We start from the raw sequence: 21,168 nt of genomic DNA on the forward strand, positions 1-21,168 counted from the left end.
CCAAATGTAGACATTTTAAAGCGCTGGAGATATGATTCCTGTCTAATTTTAAGTGTTAGCTCTAGACTGAAACCAATATCAACACATTTTGTCAAAAATTAATTAGTTTTTACAATTTCACTGAAGAGTGTATTCCTGCTGCCGACAAGTTTTTGAAAGAGCATTTTAATTCTCATAGGTATCAAATTCATAAGTTTCCTTGCACTTCTAATACCTATTTTCATTAATTGAAGATCTGTTTGTAATTCAAAGTACTGTTCTTTCTTCTTTACGCTTTTTTGCTTTCGATCCTGCTTTTTTTCAAGCAAACTTTCATGGTATTACTATGAGGAAATAAAACTAAAGACTTAAACAACAAAAATTATTCTTTTAATTTATGAATGTACAGTAAGTATTATTGAAAATGGAAACAATTAAAAAATACAACAAATGCAATGATAAGAGTGCCCAAAACGTAGTAAACACTAATATATTCCATAGTGTGAAAGCTTAAAAAATTTGCAAGACCGTGAGTATAAAATGTGTCACTCTGGACAAAGAAAGTATACAGATGCAATTAAAGGCTTTCGTACAATTAGTGAGCTCTGAAAATGAGAAGATTTTTCCTTAAATTCAGAACTGAGTATTGCCCTATTATGAAATAATATAAAATTACCTACACGTTTAGACGATAGTCTTAAACTTTTTGATGGCTGGGTTCTAAAGAGTGGACTGGTGGAGGGCAGATGACTAAACTCGCAAGGACTGAAAAGGAGAAAAGTTTACCGTTATTTCAAAATACTTTCCTAAACTAGAGTATTGGTCATTCAAAAATCATGAAAAAAAATTACCATTTTAGTAGAACCATCATTCTTTCATCACAGAGTTCTACATTTCTCAGGGAATGGAAAAATTCAAAGTATTTGTAGAGTGACGCTGGATATTTCATGCATAAAAAAGAACAAATTCTCTGTAAATGCACTATTCACACATTGGATAAAAAAAAATAATAAAAAAAATTGCAGTTAGTTCGTTAAAACCAACAAAAATCAAAAGAGTGAAACTTGAAGATGACGATTTATCATTTGACCATATTTTCTGATATTCATCAGGTGCTCATGTTTACAAAGTTCTCTTACAAGTTTTGCTATTATTTTCAAATGGCTAATCATAAATTTAGTGAGTTATGCGGAGCTTAAATTGTTATAAAAAATAAAAAAAAATACATGACAGGAATTTTCAGTGAGATTTTAAAGATAGGCGCATCAAAACTAAGCATGAATCATGCACCAAAACTCTCTGACAAATTCATTCAAAATAAAAAAAGAAATGGGAAGGAAAGGCTCAACAGCATAATAGCCCTAAACCCAGGGAGCCAATTTCACAGAAATTACTGAGTGAGCACAAGTAAATATATAGGGTATTAAACCCAAGTTGTTAATAAATGCAATGAGAATGAAACAATGAAAAATAGGAAATTAATGAAAACATCCCACATTATACTTCCATTTACTAACAGAAGTTATCTTTTAAATTCTTTGCTCAAAGATCACAAAAGTAAAGAGAATGCAACCGATTTCCAATCACATCGTTGAAAATAAATGGGTAAATTCTCTTCATTTTAAATTTTTTTTTTTCCTAAACAGTCAACTCTGCATAATTGGGATTGGGACACATCCATCCCGAGCAATTTTTTCCTGACTAAGCGGATGTCCCGAAAAAGAGGAATTTTTTACATTGCTAGTATGTATAGTTTGTAAAAGATTCCCTTCCAGGCAATATCATCCCAATAAAGTGGTTGTCCTGATTAACCAAGGTCCCAATTAGAGGGAGTGGACTGAATTTAAATTTTATACTTTTTTTACATAGATAATCAATCATTACTTAATTTTATTTAGTCATAAAATTATTTTGTTGAATTTGTTTTTTAGCCTAAGCATCTCCCTCAAGATTAATGACATAATTAACAAAAAATAATGAATTTTGAAAATACAGTATTTAGCTAAGTATACACAATTGATCAGGTCTCTATGAAGTAAAATTACTGTAATATACATTCCAAAAATACTTTTTTTATCATTTAAACAGGTAATTACTAAACTACGCCTAGAGATTTATGGGTGAGGATTTGACTGCTCATGCGGGAGTTTGAGATAATCTAGGAAAGGAGAACATCAAAGAACCTGACCAGTATCACATTCATGAATAACATCCATACAAGTGTACATTATTAACACGTTTTTCAGCAATTTTGATAGAATGAGTCAGTTTAAGTCAATTTTGTTATCGTATGTTTTAGAAATATTGAGTGAACTGGGCCTACAGCAGTATTCCTAGATTTTTTTTTATTTTGATGACTGCAAGCTGGAAGGAGTTTCATGCTCAAAATCGAAAAATTAGGTAGATTTGAAAGGGATTTAAGTTGTACGCTCATCAAGGCTAGAGCAGCAAAAAGTCATGGTCAATATGGCAGCACAATTCTTTGTGGAATTTGATAGGGGTGTCTTGTCCAACAGTGCAAGATTCAAAGATAGATGGTACAGTTTTGAGCCCAGAGCTACCGTTCATACATCATTGTATTTATGTATTACACATTCTCTACTTCCTGAGCTAATGCAAATGCTTACTTTCAAACGCATTGAAACTGCCCCTGCAAAAAGCAGGCACAATTTTTTTGCTGAGACAAGATGTTTCAAGATCTCGATTTCCTCATGATTTTTCTTGTGCCAAATACTGTAGGATACAAATGTTTGTCGGCTCATTCCTCTTGAGTTGAACTGACTCATTCTGTTTTTCAATCTGCACGACTTGAGAGTGAGTAACTGCTCACATCTGAGTAGGCAAGTGACTATCCCTTCGCACAAGCGAGGCATATACCTTATCTAAATCTTATGGATCACGTTTACAAGTTGGCAAACAAAAAATAAAGAATTAACTGAGAATCATAATTTTTCACTGAGCATTTCCTTCTTCAATTTTGGAATCTTTCCAGTGGCGTAGCTAAGAATTCTTTAGGGGGGGGGGGGGTCCATTTACATTATTTTGTGTACATCCCTGATTATATTTTATGTCTGTCCTCCAAAAGTAAAAAAAGGGTACAATTAACGAGGCTAAGGGGGGGCAGACCCCCTGGACCCCCCTCCCCTGTCTACACTACTGCATCTTTCCCAGTTATTATTAATGTGTTGCAGACAGTGAGTTCAATGCAGTTTAATAGAATTGAAACATTTTATATTTTTAGAAAAGAAAGTATGAATAAATTAAAATAAAATAAAAAACAGATTCATAAAAAAAATATAAAAAAATGAAAAAAAAGAGAGAAATTGGACTTAAAAGCAGCACCATTGATAAAAAGGAACATGGTGTTATGTTGATTATAATTAAAAGCTGGAGAGTGTTGGGGGCAGGTAAGTTTCGAACCTTGAGGAATTAGGAAACTGAAAATTTAAAATAACAAATTTTTCTTCCATCTCCTCCTTTCTTTAAGGAAAAAATTCTCTCGTAAGAATGAAGGAGTATGCACTTCAAAGAAAAGAATGAGAAATTATTTGATCCTAATATAAAAGTGAAAATAATGAACGGTTTTATGTTGAAAAAAAAAATAAACAATGCTTAGCTTACATGTTATATTTTGAGTTGTAACCATTTATAATTGAACTTACAAAACATTTAAAACGGGAGGAAACGTTGTTTACTGCTGGAAAGCTTTATTATTTCTAATTAGCCTTTTTACAATTCACATTGCCCCTAATTTTCCCTCATGTTTTACGTTTTGAAATAGAGGCTGAACAGTCTGAGGCGTTGAAACTTCCCGTGTATTTCCTCTGCATAGGTAATAAAGAATGAACAAAACTTTTAATTCAGAGTGTTGACTTGCTCTCTGTTAGGAAAACAAAACATGAGGGGAACTTCAGAATGTAATTGGGCTATTCTACTTAAGTCCATCCAATTGTGCATATCACTATAAGATTCTTAAAGCATCAGGTATTTCAATGGCTTTAACCTGAGCATTGCTTTTTGGAAATTGGAGTTGGGAACTACGAGTTTACAGGTGAAAAATTACTTTTTACTCAGGAAAGAATATCACAGAAACAAATATTTCACAATCCCTCACTATAATATTTGCCAGTAAAAGAAAATAATAAAAAAAAAAAAAAACTTACAATACTCAAAAATTGTTTCACTTAGGTAAGTTTAATACTGGCCACTTCTGTGCTCAATATATTGATGACTTACTGCACTGATTAATGCCAAGGGCTGTACACCGATTATTAGTCACAAAATTAGCCTACCCTAGGACAACAAATTTTTGTATTAAGAAAAATTTTCTCTTCAATTGACTGAGTTTATTAAGTCCATTAAAGTATCATATAAAGACTATGAGCGAATGAGCCTCAAAAAGCACCTCCAGTGAAGTTTACCACCCTGCAGTTTATTCTAGTCGATCATATTTCAGCACTAACAACAAGTTTTACCTACTCATACTTCATGATGCAAAGTTTTGCGACTGAAGTTACCAGAGAGATGAGATCAAAAATGTTACACTTCTCTGCCAAAAAAAAGAGTAAAAATACCTTTCTGAATTAAAAAAATTCAAGTTGCTTTCTGAAATTCAAAATGAGAGAAAGCTTAAAATCCTGTGAAAAGTGGAATTGAAAATTAAATAAAATTCCTGATGAATTTTTCTTTCCGTGATAGTTTCACTAAGAAGATGCTGATAGTTTTGACAAAGAGTGCCTAAAAATTAAGAGTTGAAACTTCAAACATTAGAAAAAGTAAAGGACTGATTTTATTATCAGTTATGATAACTTTTCTGACAACCATCAGAGGCTCAAATTTGATTTCTGGGGTAAAGGAGTTCAAAGTTTGAACACTTAGGTACAACTGAGTCCCTTTTAAATCGAATTTGATATTTCTCTCAAAACCTTGTAACAGCAATTGTTTGGATTTCTAGAGGATGTTGCGTTAAACAGTTTTGATTACTTGACCAGTGCGTATATTTTCATAAGTAGATATGCTTCACATAGATTACAGACAAGGCTACAATTGAAGCTGCAAATAGGAAAAGCTGCAATTCTTGATCGTGCAAGGTAACGTTTGTCAGCAGCAGTTAAATGATATCATTATAAAAAGAGAAACTATTGAGCCTGAAGTCACACAAGGGTCCAGATATGAAATTAAAACGGCAAATTTTGCACAAAAATATTTTGTCCACCTTGAGAGACAAATCCGAGTGATGTTTTGCAAAACTGAATTCTGACTAAACACTGAATTCTGCAGCAATATCATTCTTTCAGTTATTCAATATTTTCAGATTCTATAATTGCAGGAAAATAGACCAAGAAACATACCTACTTAATAAGGAGTTTTCTTACAACGAAAGTTGAATTAAAGTAAATGTTGGATTACTGGAGGGTCGAAAGGATGTTTTTTTTTTTGGAAAAGGCATAATATAGGTACCACTCATTTTAAGCTAAGGGTGCAATGCCACTAGCGAAGACTTGATGATTAAGACTATCTCACAGGTTATCCTACTCTTAACTCCTCAATGGGGCAACAAGAAAGATCTGAATGCATTACACGGCTTCTTTTCAAAATTAGGAAAAAAAGTCGAAAACTAAGCCCTGCGCCAAATAATATTCGGTTTAAAATTACTTAATAATGACAAGACAGATTAGGTAAGGTAGAGAGTAATTATTGCCAATACCTATCTAACTTGCGAGCTGAATTAATAATTTTTCTGTAATGAGCATTGTATTCTGAAAACATTTTTGAAGAGGGAATATGAAATAAAAAGTATTAGATTCAGATCTGGTCGGTTGGCCCATTCTGGCAAATTAAGTGTACATTGTTGATTAGGTAAGATCACTCAAAATTAGTGTAAAAGTTGCGATCTTCCAAAAAGTTAAAAGAACGTGGATAAAAATAAAACTTAAATTCACGAGAACTCAAATTACTTATTAACAACAGCAAGTGTTATTCACACAAAATGAAACATCAACAAATGTAAAAACTTGACATCAAAAGCAAATAAAACTGGAGAATGAAAAGGGGAAGAAGACGGAAGCAGTGGAAAGATCAGAGGGTTGTGCATGGTGAATTCAAGAATCACTGCTGGATTCCTCTCTGGCCTCCTGCTAAGTATCTGCCCAAATTACAACTTGACCAGAGCGATCGACACTAGCTAGATAATTTGTAATAGGACACCATGCGACGGCCGTCACTGCATTCCTGCAATTTCGGAAAAAGAGAAACACCTTGATTAAAAAAAAAAAATTGTCAAAAGTTAATACATACAGGGCCGGATTACGGGGGTGGCTACATGGGCCGCGGCCCATGGCGGCAAATCTATAGGGGGCGGCAAATTTTGCAATTTTTTTAAATGTAGGTATAAAAAAAACGGATTTAGAAAAAAAATCACTACCGAGAAAAGGCGACAAGATCTCTCATTTCCTGAGAGTATAGTAATTTCTAATTTTGTCGTCTTTCAATGATACAAGAGACAGCACCTTCAATTAGTCGAGTTAAGAGAGAAACCAAACACGCAATTTGGCCTGGAACGGCGCGACTTAGAGAGAAATGATGACGAGGACTTAAGATGAAAAGGAGAAACCCTCGGCGTGGCGATCGACATTTAACATATATTAGCGCCTACATGACTGCACGAATACTTCTCACATTGCATTAAACACTGTGCGGTCGCGATCATTGCGGTCACCGTGAAACGGATAGCGCCTGCAAGAATGCATGAATACTTCACGCATTGCGGCAAACACAGTGCGATCAGCGTGAAACGCGTAGCGCCTACAAGACTGCGTGAATACTTCACGCATTGCGCCAAACACGGTGCGGTCTGCGCGGCGCGGCGGCGGAAGTTAAAATCATTAATCCACATTTATGTTCGTTCTTTCATAATGTTTTCGTTCATTTCTTACGAATGGAAGGCCTTGTCCACACAGAGATAGGTTTATGAAACTTAACTTTCGCGCCAAGTTCGTGAACTTTTGTTAGTAGTGTTGCCAGGGCTTTCCCAAAAATGTGTTCAACATGAGTAAACGCGACTTATGCACCCTTCCCCCGCTGGCACGTTCATTAGATGGTTTTTATTGATTTTTCAAAACGAATGAGAAGGGGGCGGCCTATGGGCGGCAAGTAGGTAAATCCGGCCCTGAATACATATCAATCTCGGTTTGTTTCTGGAATGCACTAAGCTAAAAGGTTTAAAGAAAAGGAGAGCTTGGTAGATTCTGTATTTGCCTTCCTCTTGACGAATAAAAACACTTGTGTTTTGATGATTCTTAGAGGTCTAGTGTTTCTCTTACATATTAGGTAAAATCTCAGTTGATACAATGATTTATTATTGTGGGAAAAGAACGAATATGTTCCTGCACCATTTGACAAAAGAAGCAATCTGTTGCTGGAGTGCTGACAAAAAAAAGACTAATAAAAAAAAGGAAAAGGACTATCACAAACTAAAAAAAAAAAAAAAAAAAAAAAAAAAAAAACCATTAGCTACTCAACAACCCTAACAGGAGCACTTTATGATGGGCATAAGCCTATCCAAGGGATTTGTATAGATATGTTTTACAAGCTCACATACTTCCCATTATGCTTTTCTTCACCCCCCCCCCCCTCCCCAAGAAAAAATCCTTTTCACTGCTCCATAAATACTGTCAGGAACAAAAAATTCCTCTGATTGAAGTAAATGATAATTTACACATTCCTTGAATGATCATTTGAACAATACAATTTTTTAGAGCTCTCTTATGCTTTGCAGAGAGACTGAATATTTTTTCAAAAAGTAGTCCTCATATTTAATATTAAACCTTAAAATATGATGCTAGATAGATGAGAGGGAATACGATTCTTTCATAGGAATACTTACTTGTGTGCATCTGGTAAAACTACTTCTAATTTTGTGCTCAGTACATCCCAAACGTAGACAGCACCTTCTGCAGACCCACAAGAGACATAGTTACAGTCTCCATTGAATACTGCACGAGTATAATCACATGCTACTTTAAACCCGTCCGCACTGAAAGGAGGAATACAATTTATTAGATAAGTGGACCATCTTTAATTTCTTAATTTTTACATTTCTCTCTTCAAAACTTTTTTTAAAATTCCAATTTTTGAGAACTTAATTTTAGTCTTTTTGCCTGTATATTTGCATGCAAGTTCAGTTGGAGGAACATGATCCTTGAAAAAAACGAGAGGCATGGGAATGTACTTGCCTACTGAAATAAGTACATAAAACAATAAATCATATAAATTAAAAATCTGAAACACTTTTTTTTGCCTCATATCTGGGAGAGAAGAGAGACATGGCAAAGGCCCTACAAAGCTTGTCTTATTATTTCAATTGAATGCTGAATTGGTAAATGAAACTGTCTTACAGAATTAATTTGACAAAAAACTTCAAACTTTCCACTGATTGAGGAGAAAGCTAGAAAGGCTATGATTTTTTAAAAGAAACGGGAAATTGACTTACCTAAAAGTGGATAGGATTTGATAAGTGCGTAAGTCAATTACTTTAAGGGTGTCATCTCGGACACTGGCGAGTAAGTATTTAAAATCTGTAAAATAATAAAATGTAGGCGTTATTAGTGTGAAAAAAGTGAAAGGTTAGGAGACATTTCACAGAATTTGCAAATTCTGTTAAAGGATCAGTGAACTGTCCATCTTCCAAATTTCATTCTTAAAGTCTCCCTGTCTTAAGAAAACAAATTCTAAACCTATTAAAAACTAAGTGGTTGTATGCACACCTACATACTTCGCTATTCGAACTTTTTTAAATACATTGTCGATGGTGAAGGTGCAGAAGTGCGTATCTCAATTTTTGACAGTTTTGAGTTAGCTGCGTAAACGAGTTGTTGAAGATGTCGTCTATCTGCCAGCAAGAGACGATAACTTATTGCAACTTATTGCTTCAAACTCTCGATCGCTTTGAGCGTTATCTACTAATGCTTTACATTGACTATTTTTTAGGCATCTTAGTTATTTCTCTCATTGACCATTTTGGCAAATAATGCGCATACATTTTCGAACATGAATGATATGATCCGCGCCCCATCGGGTACTTCAAGTGTAGCGGAGATGGTCGGGACCCTTCGATACCCAGGGGGAATTCTCGGGGGATGAGATCCTTGGATACCAAGGGGGGTTGGGCTTCTTGGATGCCAAGTGCGACAGCCCCTGCAGGTTGGACTTCTCGGATGCCGGGTGGGATAGCCCCCGGGGGGTTCGGCTCCTTAGATGTTAGGTAAGGGCCCCCGGGGAGTTGAGCTTCTTGGTTGCCGGGAGTGGGGGGGGGGGGGCACACTCGCAAGTTTTGTTCCCTAAAAAACACGTAGCACATTGTTGAAATTCGTACCCTGTTGCCTGGGTCAATGATTTGCCTTCGATTGGCCGGCTATGCAAAATGACTGTCGTTACATACGAATAGTGGTATCATCAATGAGAGCATCCTCTATAAGAGGGGGGGGGGAGGCGAAGAGAGCTGAAAAAGTGAAAAAATTTGGCATTTTAGAAGTTCGAGAATTTTTCACTGTTTCCCTGGTTCATGATTTGATGCGATACTGTTGAATATACCTTGAAGGAAAATATCGAAAAAGAAAATTATTTTACCACGAGATAAATCTAGAGAGGTAACTTTTCCTTGTACTTCTATTTCTTTATTGGCAGATTCTGTTCTTGTGTCCCAAAATCTAATTTTCTTGTCAAAATGACCACTAATGATGGTAGTGCCAGAGCTGTCGGCTGGAACTAGATCATTACAACAAGAGCCGGCAAACTTCGTTTCCACACCTGCAACATTTCATTTAAAGGTTAAAAAATAAGTCACCTACTGCTTATGATAACAATGAAAAATGGCAATGCGATAGTGACTGGTAAAATTTAAAATACTGACCAAATAAAGGTGTATTTTTTCCCCTTCAACAAGAGGCCTAAAAGATAAACAGAATTATTCGACTTTAAAAAAAATGCTCAGAAGATTTTTAAAGGAAGAACTGGTGTATGAAGACGTGAAATTTCTTTTCTTTCTATTTTTTTCAATTTCCTCTGAGTATCTGGATACCTTGGAAAAACTTGAACGTGCTCGACCATTTCGCGCGGAGTTGAGTTGGAGTTTGCGACTGCATTCAACTAACTGTGGGGCAAAGCATAGAATATCAATGCGCGAATAATAAAATGAAGGCGCTTCAAGTTGAAAATCTTTAAGGATCCCTCAGGGCATCAGGGAAGGTTCTTTGACCGGGAAATATTCAACGCTTGGCGGATTTTCATGGAAGGCTCCCGAGTTTCAAATCTCTGCGCGCGCATGAAGCAGAACATCAATTCAACATAATCCCGAACGCTCATCAACGCTCAGTGCTTCAAGTTATGAGGATAAGGAAGTGCTCAGTCAAAATTTTCCATCACTTGTCCCGAAGAAACTATATTATATCCAGTGGGAACAACATGGTTTATAGTTGCCGTTTGGAAAAGGTGGGAAAGTCGAGAAATTCTTGGGAAAACTGAAAAGTTGATCAACGAACACCTTAACAATCGATCATTTACCATAGCTACAAATGGGGAAAGTCGATAATCGATCATTCATGCTACGCCACTGCACGAGTCGCGGATGAATGAGACCCTCCTGTATTTCGAAGACGAGCAATCGGTGAATGAGGAGGCAGCGGCGCGGTAACCGACTGCACGGTCGCGGAAGCTCGGAGGAAATTTCACGGTGCCCGACGCCGCGCGATCGGAAGGAAGAGGGAAAGTCATGACCGCGGGGGAGGGCGAGGCGCCGGGTATCTGGGTATGTGGAACACGTGGGGGACCATGTCCGAATCCCGAATCGTGTCATAAGTCAAAAGTCACGACGTTCGACGGCCCGGCCCGGCCCGACGCGACGCGGCCGGCGCGGTGCGGCCGAGCAGCCGTGTCTTTACCGGCAATTTCGTCCCGGGCGCCGCTGGGTCACCGAGCTATAATTGTGTAATTGTGGTTCATCCTAAACCCCCCCCCCCTCCTCTTCCCATGCTGCAGCGTCTCCCCGGAAGCTCGCCGCAACCCCTCTGTTACTTCGGCGCTCACTTTTATTGAGTTTACGAGCGCTCGGTAACAACATGCGACTGTGCGCGAGCTATTCCACTTGGCGTGTGAGAATGTACACGCCGAGAAAGAACTTCGTCCTTAGTCAAAGAGGGATTTATGATTTTCTTAACTGACGCGAGATTGCCTTCAACTTTCAGTGTAGGCAACACGAACTCCCACGTGGTCGAATCGTGGTATCGTAAATGCCACGCTTATGTATTCGGAATTCGCACAGACATGAAAGTTGAAGAGGCTATTCCAATAACGTATCAGAAGTTTACCTACAATTTTTGACGTAGGTTACACAAGCTCTCGCATTGTTGAATAGTGGTATCATCGTGAAATGCCATGTTTACATAGAATACACACACACTCTTTTTCTCTCCATGCCTCAGAATGATGGTTGCTGAATGTCACTGAACCATGCCTACCGAACAGATTATTGAATATGTGCATCATCAGTTGTTGCAGTGCGAGAAACTAACACTGAAGTATTTCCTGGATGAAATGGTTTCAGGACATTTTGTCAACGATTTTTTGTCCGCGCACCTTTTTTGGCCAATAGTTTACGCCTACACGTAAAAAAGCAACAGTGACTTGGTCCAAGCGTTATATTTTAGTCGGTATTTAAAATTATATTTACAATATGGAAATGAGAAATTGAGAAAGAAGGAGGTGTTGTTATGGTTGCTCATTTTCTAAATGAAATGTTATTACTTTCTCCTTTTGAATCATCTTTTTAAATTGTCATTGGTGAATATTTGGTTTTATTTCTATCCTTAAAATATTCGATGTACAATATACCTTATACATGTATAGGTACTTTTTTTTTATTTTTTTAATTTTTTCTTTACGAAATTATTACTTCATTTTGAATACATTTATATTTTTAAAACGTGACAAATGTTTGTAAAACCTTTTCCAATCGACATTAATCTCAATGAGCCGCAGTTGTGCCGACAGAAACTGCAAAAATGAATAAAAGAGGGAAAAAAACAAGAAGCACGCAATCTTTAGTTTTAATCCATTTGTACATCGATCTTTTATGTCAAATTTTGAGCGTTTGGTTGCGCGTACACCTCGCTGCAGCACAATAAAAGCACAAAATGTAAAAGAAAAAAGTAAAGTGCTTTGGAAATCATTAAATGACACGGAACCACCAATATTTAAAAAACACACATTATATTATTATTCTCCTTTAATATATGTAATTGATAAATATTTTTTTCCATCAATTTAAATGAGAATAATCAATGCAGAGTGTGCAAACATTTCAAAATCATGAGTTAAAAAACGCTGACTATGCGAGTATAAATATTAAAGCCGAACAGAGCGGAGCGGCGTGCTGCCAGCGCGAGAGGCTCACGGTCGCCTGCAAACCTAAGTGGATACTTCACGCATTGCACAATGCTTGAAGTATCCACTTAGGTTTGTAGGCGCCAATGCGCGATCCGCGCTGGCCGCCCGCGCCCGCCCGCCGTGCGACGGCGACTGAAGCAACTATTTCACAACAGAGATGTTGCACAGTATTATACGTAATTGAGCGTATTAAGAATGACAGGCATCCTTTAAAAGTACAGATCTTTCCTCGCAAAATAAATCAAGATACTTATCGGACACAGGGAAAATCTAAGAGCCTTTAGCTGAGGCAAATATAGAGGTTTATCCGGTTCAGGTATAACAAGGTGGGAATTTCTTGAAAGATAATTAAGTACTGTTACACCAAGGAGGTGTAGAGAGTTTTAGTGAATTTTGTCTCATGGACTTGACGCTCCCCCATTTTTACCAAAACTCTCAACTATATATTATTCTCCGTTGGACCAAACAGACAAAACATAAAAACAAGCAAACCCTCATTCTTCCAAGACATTATACATTTTCACCCAAAAACGTCGTGAGCAATTGTCATTTGTGTTTACATGTGGGCCAATTAACTTTGGGTCTCAACTGGCACGTGGACCAAAACTCCTGTGCCGAAAAAACGCGTGGACGTAAATTACTGGAAAAAACAGGTGCGCGGACAAAAAATCGTTGACGAAATGTCCTAAAACTGGATGAAATCAATACAGAGAAAACGTGTAGGGCTACACTAGCAGACTCTGAGGGCACAAATTTTAACTGTAGAGCTGAGAAAGCGCAATATGGTGACCCCGGAAAACCCCAACCAATTTTTGTTTTCGGACCAATTGTGAGCTGCCAACTGATTGTGAGTCATATGTGGTAAGTTGGTTGAAAAAACCTCGATTTCCCTGTGGCATACTATCACTGGCCAGGAAGCGATCCTTGTTGATTATCGAAGAAGGTGCTGTGGGTCAATTATTGAACCGGTAAATAGCATAATGGAAATTTGTCGATCAAGGTCGTTTATAACGATTCAATAATCGACCTCCTTGTAGCTCATCGCCGGATAGCCAGTGAGATCGCCAAAGACAGAACTGACCAATCACACGGCTCCAATGCCTAATTTTTGTCTATAGCTGCTGTTGTTAGTGAAATAAATATAAATACCAACCTAGAAAAAGTTAGGGAGGCACTCAAAAATGTGAGATCTTCAAAAATTCGAATCTCTAAGATTAGCAAATATAAGTATGACTTCCACCCGCGAAACTACCCATGAAACAGTTCGTGACAAATACTTACAGGCTCTACTTCTAAGGTCCCAGATTTTGAGCACTCTATCATGGCTCCCTGTTGCTACTTTGGTGGCCTCTCCTAGAAATTTAGCAGCTAAAACTTTTCCTGAGTGACCGGTCAAACAATGCTGAAACATGAGAAAAGAGCACTTGTTAGCGTGTTAGCAATCAAAAGACTTATTCAGTCAAGTTTTTTTCTTTTAATTTTTCCGAAGTTTTTTCTGGCCATACATACATAACAGCCGCTTTTGCAGTGCAGTTCGCGCTCTGCGACACCCATTCGCCATTGCCGCCTATCCTCCCATAGATCATCAGGCAATTGACACCTTCTGATTTCCTTCCACGCTCCTTGTCGCTAACAAGTTGACAAGTTGAACAAATAGACATCATTCCTTGTAGTTTTCGCAGAATTTTCTTCGCACAGAGGAAGAACATCACGGCAGTTTCAAAGAATTGCCGTTGAGCAGTTTTCCATTTAAAAAATAAAGTATGATAGGGAGTCTGCGACGTCGCAAACCGAGTCATGTGATTGCCGACTTACACCGTCGATATGTATTCTCTCTATGGAAAACTTGGATGATCTAGATCGAAATTCAGTTATTACGACCGAAAACTCACTGGATCAACTCGACCGAAAACTACAGATCGGAAGTTTGTTTTTAAGGGCTGAGGCGACCGACGACGGGATGCGTAAGACGGATCCAAAGTTGATCAACTAGGACAGTGGCGAGGCGACGACGGATGAAAAGGAAAGCGACGGAAGACATTTATTGGGAGCCGACTCGGGCTCGGAACGACTGTTACTACTTGGTGCCTCGGTGGGTCAGTGTGTTGCTCCCAACAGCGGGGGGCTTCCTTTGTCACCGGCATTTAAATATTTTTTCATTAGTGAGAGCTTTGCGAATGGGAAGATGGCGGGGGGGGGGGGGGGGGGGCTACTTGGAGACTCGCCGTTTCGGATCTGAATGGGACGCGGGACGTAGACGTGATGCTCGCGACTGAGGCGGCGGCTTTTGTCACTCACAACTCGGATGCCATTTCCATGTCGCACACGGAGGTAGTAGTGACGATTTTCCGGAATAAAATCCATGATACTAAAAAAAAGTCAATAGGTTTGGATACTCGACAGTGAGAAATAATAATATTAATTCATTTTATTGTAATAATTGCAACTTATTACGAAATCTATTTCACTGGAAAAAAAACACATTGGATCTGGAGTCCAGACTCTTAAAAACATCGACAAGAAAAAGTATGAAGACTTGATTCAATCAGAATCTAGCTTAAATCAAGAACCAAGCCTCTTAATTTGAGCGGATTTAGTTTTGATTCAAGCAAAAATCCGATTGAATCAAGAGTATTTTTTCTTGTCAATGTTTTCAAGAGTCTGGACTCTGGATCCAATGTGTTTTTGTGTCCAACGCTGATTGGACCTATGACTATGGTTTCTCCGTTGGGGAAAAATCCAAAGTCAAATGCGAGGACGTATTCTACTCACGAATGCATAAATGATAGGTAGGTAAAAATAGAGCCTCTAGACACAGTGTGCATTAAAAAAGTGCATTACCTGCATTTTTTCTCTCCAATTTTAACGTAAGTACAAAACGCTTTAAACAACCGCAAGCTACGAGATCAACTTTTAATTGAAATTTAAACGAGAGCTTTCAACAATGACTATGGATCAATGACGATGGAAGATAAAAATAACGTCATTTGTATCTTGCGATTTAACTAACGTTATTTGCAAACACTTATATCAACCGGATAAGCTTATTTTGGAAGCTACCGTTGTGAGAATTACTTTTCAAGTGAGATGTTGGAAAGAAAACACGAAACACACAAACATACATAAAAGTGCTCATGCAACGCACTCTGCCGTTCTGCGACACCCAAACGCCACGTGTGCCTTTCTTCTCAAAGGTTGTCGGGCAACTGACAATGCAGCATCCCTTTGATAACGCCCAGCCGCCATCCCTTCATGGAGCGTCCTCGTTACAACATACACGAAAAACACGTCAAACACGAAACATACTGCCTAAATTCATACCTTACTTGAGATCCATGGCATTTATTTGAAGATGTCCTAGTTGCGCAGAGCATTTACATCTTACATGGTGCATTTCTATTGATGTTCGCTCGGACAAATCACGATTCTATCCTACTGTGTGACTGCGTCTCATATTGGTCCTCAATGGGAGGGATAGTCATTGCGACCCGGGGGGCGTGGGGAAGAGAGGGGGGATGAGGTACAGGATTAAAAGTTGCGAGTACTCCCTGCTCCCTGCGCATCTTCTTTGCGTGTGACCCAAATTTTTCTCTTGTCGGCTACATTTTCCTGCTCCAGATTAGCTGCACAATGCCCATTCGTAATCCCCATGCATGCGTTTCTAATCTGATTAGAATATCGGTTCCCAGGCCGGCGCTCGCTGCATATGTCCTGACGGTTTCCATCTCTAAATCGCTTCCGCGGCGACACTACGTTGTACAGTGGCCCAGAAGTTAACTGTCGAGCTACTCTAACTCCTACAATACACTGAATATTACTAGAGGCGAGTTTTCGCGACTGGACTTCTTTAATTTTTTGGATAGATGACTCATGCATCACCGTTGGCATCTGGACCAATCAGACTCGAGTATCTAATTTTCAACCAAATCCTGAACAAAACGAGCCAAAACCCGGCAAAAAACGATAAATTAAAGCGTTTCTGTAGCATTTTCTGGTTTGCGCTGATTAGAATATTATTTGCGCCCAGGAGACACTTAGTTACGTCGAATGATATTTTAGATGCGACGAGAGAGTTCTCGCGACGATGAGATTTTTCTAGGCTGAAACAATCAACAAAATTTCACTAGGTTCACTAAGATTGCTGGTTATATGCGCAATATCCCTTAAAATTCAAGGAGCCAATCGAGAAATGTGCTCCGATAAAACCGACGTTCAGCTCCTACTTTCAGCGTGTGAAGTGGGCTATGGTGACAAACACGGCTGACGTGATTTGTCTGAGATTATGAATGAAGTTGGCGCGATGTATGCGCTCCATAATTCTTTGTGCAGAGCTTCGCCAAATGCAGGACTTTTATGACCACGAAATCAAACTAGAATTGCCACATTTGCAGCTCTATGTTCATTTTTCTTGAACCTCTGATTTGCAATACTACGAATAGGGGTCTCTCTGCCAACCTCATTTCAAAAAAATATTTTTCTTTCTTTTTTCAATATAATTGTAAACAGAGAAAAAAAACTTCGTGCATGGGACTCGAAGTTGAGGTCATATGGATCTCTGAAGTTTTCTGATCATGCATTCGAAAATTTGAGGTCGAGCTGCCGAAGTTCGGGTCAGACATCGAGGCACTTCGGTATGTATACCGGAGTACTTCAGATGTGTGACCCGAACCCTTCGGTATACATCGAAGTACTTCAGATGTCTGACCCGTACTTCGGCAGCTCGACCTCAGATACGTGATCCGAAAACTTCAGAGATCCATATGACCTCAACTTCGGGTCCCACGCACGAAGTTTTTTCCTCCGTGTATATTGCATAGCGGGACATTGTTCTTTAAAATGTTCATTATACTTAGTTCATTTTGTGCAACTTTCAGCCCGAGCAATTTACCACTGGTATATTTTTTACTGGGCGGTTGGTTCGGGTGACCTTCCTTATCGGTTCAATCAAAAATTGTGAACTGGCAATATGTATTACTTTCAAATTCACATCAATAGAGGAGATCAAGTAACCGATCAAAACGAATGGCACCACGCGATCTCGCTCAAGTCTGATCATTCCTTCTTCCCCTTATTATTTTAGGGATCAGTTTTCGGTTTGGTAAATAATTAAAGCTTTTGAAGAAATGATCGAAATTGAAACTCCTAAACTATGTCCCGAGAGGCTAGTAGAAGTTGAATGCAGAAAGAGCGAACTGTAAAATTCGTGAGAGACTGAACAATATCTATGTTTCGAGTGCCAAATTCTTCGGGTATCTACGTTGAGATAGTCGCGTTGACTCCGTTCCCTGTAAATTCATGAAAAATGAGTAGAGACAGCGTCTGACAACAAAGGGAGTTACGTTGCATGACGGTGCAATACGATGCCAGCTGCATACAGATTCAAGATGCGGTATTATAGATGCGTGTCACATCACTAGCTCCGCTACTAGAGTTTGAAAAATTCCAATACCAGACACTGACCTGTCAAATTTTTCCCCTAAAAGCACAAGCTGGCCATGACTCAAGCTTCGAATTTTCTCCAACTTCTGTTTTAGTTTAGCACTGTATTATCTTCAGAAGCAGAGTTCAACTTTTGGCACTCGAAACATAGATATTGTTAAGTCTCTAACAAATTTTACAGTTCGCTCTTTCTACATTCAACTTCTACTAGCCTCTCTGGACATATAGTTTAAGAAATTGTATCTTTTTGTATCTTGAGAGGAGTTTTCTTGTTTAAAATGTCTGAGCAATCCGGTGGAAGACGAACAATTTTGTATTCAGAAACCTTGAAATATCCGTATATCTTAAAATTCTTGGAGACTTGTTGCCTTTCAGGTTTAAAAATCTAGCACCATTGTATACGTTCATCAAACAAATCGGGAGTGGAAAAATTCATCTTATGTGCTTGTTTTTCATTATCGTCAATTTAAACTTCCCACACGCCAAATAAAAGACTTGAAAGATGCATACAATCATCGTATTATCTAACGTTACCATGTAAAATTAATGCAATTTGTTTCGTTTCAGTTTTAAACCATGAAGATAGATACAAGGAAATACTTGTAGTAGTTACGTTATATTTAAATAAAATTCCTTCAAGAAAAAAAAAAGATGCATATCGACGGCTGAGGAACAATGCCACATAACTGATAATTTTGTCGAAAACGATTCAGTAACTTCGCTGCATTCTTCAGTATTAAATACGCAAGCTGATGTTTTTAGTTTTTCCAATTCCGCACGGTAGCGCTGTAAAGACGCTGTATTGTATAAAACAAATTGAAAATCTAACCACAAAATTACAAAAATGACGAAATTTCTTCTTCGTCCTGCAGAATCGTCATTTTGCAGATAAGCGGTATCGTTCATTAGCCCTAGTAACGACGATAAAACGGAATTTCCATTTTTTGCCGAGTCTGACACACTGGGAAAAAAAATCGCTTGGATCTAGAGTCCAGACTCTTGAAAACCATGACAAAAAAAATACTCTTGATTCAATCGGAGATTTGCTTGAATCAAAAAGAAATACGGTTAGATTAAGAAGCTTGGTTCTCAATTTAAGCAAAAACCCAATGGAATCAAGAGTGTTTTTGCTTGTCAATGTTTTTAAGAGTCTGGACTCTAGATTCAAGCGACTTTTTTTCCAGTGCAATTGTTGAGGGAAGAAATGTAATTATCTTATTGTAGCATTAGCATTATAGGTTTTCTAGGGTCCTTTGAGAAGAGCGTGCGAAGTGTTTTTAAATCGAAAGGACGTGCTTAGATTCTGGATGTGACGTTGAAAGGGCCACTCCGGCTGGGGGAAATGTGTTAACGGGTCAGCGCGGGCATGACCAATAAGAACGAGTACGGGGCAGTTGTGAGAAGCGAGAATTTGTCCCGACGCGGTGCATCCTCAGACGCCGCCGTCCACGGTCTCTATTTTAATATTTGAGGACAAAGGTTAAGCACAAATTGCGCGGGTCCGGGTTCCGAGCCCAGGCCGCGCCTCCTCCTCCTCGTAAAACAATCGAAGCGACCCGCGTTATCAGCGGCGTCTTCAAGGATCTTTATCGTCCATTAACTCCCCATAGCGTCGACCTATGACGCGTCGCCGTCGATACCATCGTCCTAGTGCTCGGCGTCGTCCACGTCCGACGTCCGCGTCCACGTCTCGCGCCCGGCGACTCCCGCCACCGCCGAGGAATCTTCCTCATCGCTCCGTCGCCATCAAGCGAAAGTATCCACCCACGCTTCAGCTCCAGACGCGCTGTCATCAATCGGAATCTCTTAAATTTCTCTCTCAACTTTTAGACTCTTCCATTTTCTACGTGTACACGGAGAAAAAAACTTCGTGCGTGGGACCCAAAGTTTAGGTCATATGGATCTCTGAAGTTTTCGGATTGAGCATCTGAACACTTAAGGTCTAACTGCCAAAGTTCAGGTCAGACATCTGAAACTTCAGTTCTTGCATCTGAAGTACTTCAGTTCTTACATCTAAAGTACTTCAGATGTGAAAACCGAAGTGTTTCGGATGTGAAAACCGAAGTACTTCAGATGTAAGAACTAAAGTTTCAGATGTGTGATCCGAACCTCGACAGCTAGACCTTAAGTGTTCAGATACTCAATCTGAAAACTTCAGAGATCCATGTGACCTAAACTTTGGGTCCCACGCACGAGGTTTTTTTCTCCGTGTACGTACGTTTGAAAAAAACCATAAACATCAGCTTGCGTATTTCATACTCAAGAATGCGCTAAGTTGTTGACTCATTTTCGCCAAAATTATTACAATACACGAAGGAAAAAATCTCGCGCGTGGGACCCGAAGTTTAGGTCATGTGGATCCCAGAAGTTTAGGTCATGTGGATCCCAGAAGTTTTCAGATTGAGCATCTGAACACTTTAGATCTAGCTGTCGAGGTTCGGATCCCACACCTGAAACTTCAGTTCTTACATCTGAAGTACTTCAGATGTGAGAACCGAAGTTTTTCGGATGTGAGAACCGAAGTACTTCAGATGTAAGAACTGAAGTTTCAGATGTGTGATCCGAACCTCGACAGCGAGATCTAAAGTGTTCAGATGCTCAATCCGAAAACTTCAGAGATCCATACGACCTAAACTTTGGGTCCCACTAACGAAGTTTTTTTCTCCGTGTAGAGTCTCGATTATCCGCGCCTCGGTTATCCGCGATTCGGATTAACCGCGATCTGTGGAGCGGACTTTTTTTTTTAACTTTTTCTATTTCTTTCGAAAGCGACCGGGACCGAACGGAGAAATTCGAGGTCATTCCTCTCCTCTTTGGAAAAACCATCTTTCCATCAAGAAATGAAGTTTAATTTGTTTAACAGGTAACGTTTATTGATTCTTAGTTAGTAATTATATTCTTTTCTAATGCATGGCATGTGCCTTTACTGATTCCTTTAAAATACAGTCTTTCCGACGACTTTTTCCGGCCGTCTTGCGTAGATTCGGATTATCCGCGATTTTCGATCATCCGCGATATCTCCGGTCCCAATTATCGTGGATAATCGAGACTCTGCTGTAGTTAGGCGGCATTCTTCCTTTAGCCCCCGACATGCATCTTTTACGTCTTTAATTGTTCATTTTACATTAAGAAGATAAATGCGACTTTCATTTCTTTCGAGAGAATACCGCTTCTAACTTACATGTGCTACGTCTATGAGAGCCAACCAGAGACGAAGAAGAGAAGCCGATCAAAAATGGATCCTAGCTCCTAGCTTTTTAGCTCTCTCTACGAGGACTCAAGATAGACGAGGAGATGTTCATCATTTCA

At 38.9% G+C, this 21,168-nt stretch overlaps 1 protein-coding gene across 1 annotated transcript in view; it reads right to left on the reverse strand.

Annotated features, from left to right (window-relative positions):
- Window positions 1-347: 347 nt before the first annotated feature.
- Atg16 (Autophagy-related 16) overlaps window positions 348-21,168 on the reverse strand; it is a 359,788-nt gene continuing 338,967 nt past the window's right edge. Inside the window, exons 8-12 of the mRNA XM_019047805.2 lie at window positions 13,702-13,822; window positions 9,607-9,786; window positions 8,471-8,555; window positions 7,865-8,014; window positions 348-6,210 (exon numbers count right to left, since the gene is read on the reverse strand). Coding sequence (XP_018903350.1) covers window positions 6,117-6,210; window positions 7,865-8,014; window positions 8,471-8,555; window positions 9,607-9,786; window positions 13,702-13,822 — 630 coding nt within the window. The 3' untranslated portion in view covers window positions 348-6,116. The remainder of the gene's footprint in view (window positions 6,211-7,864; window positions 8,015-8,470; window positions 8,556-9,606; window positions 9,787-13,701; window positions 13,823-21,168) is intronic.

The sequence above is a fragment of the Bemisia tabaci genome, chromosome 1 (assembly GCF_918797505.1).
Source record: "Bemisia tabaci chromosome 1, PGI_BMITA_v3".
NCBI classification, from domain to species: domain Eukaryota; kingdom Metazoa; phylum Arthropoda; class Insecta; order Hemiptera; family Aleyrodidae; genus Bemisia; species Bemisia tabaci.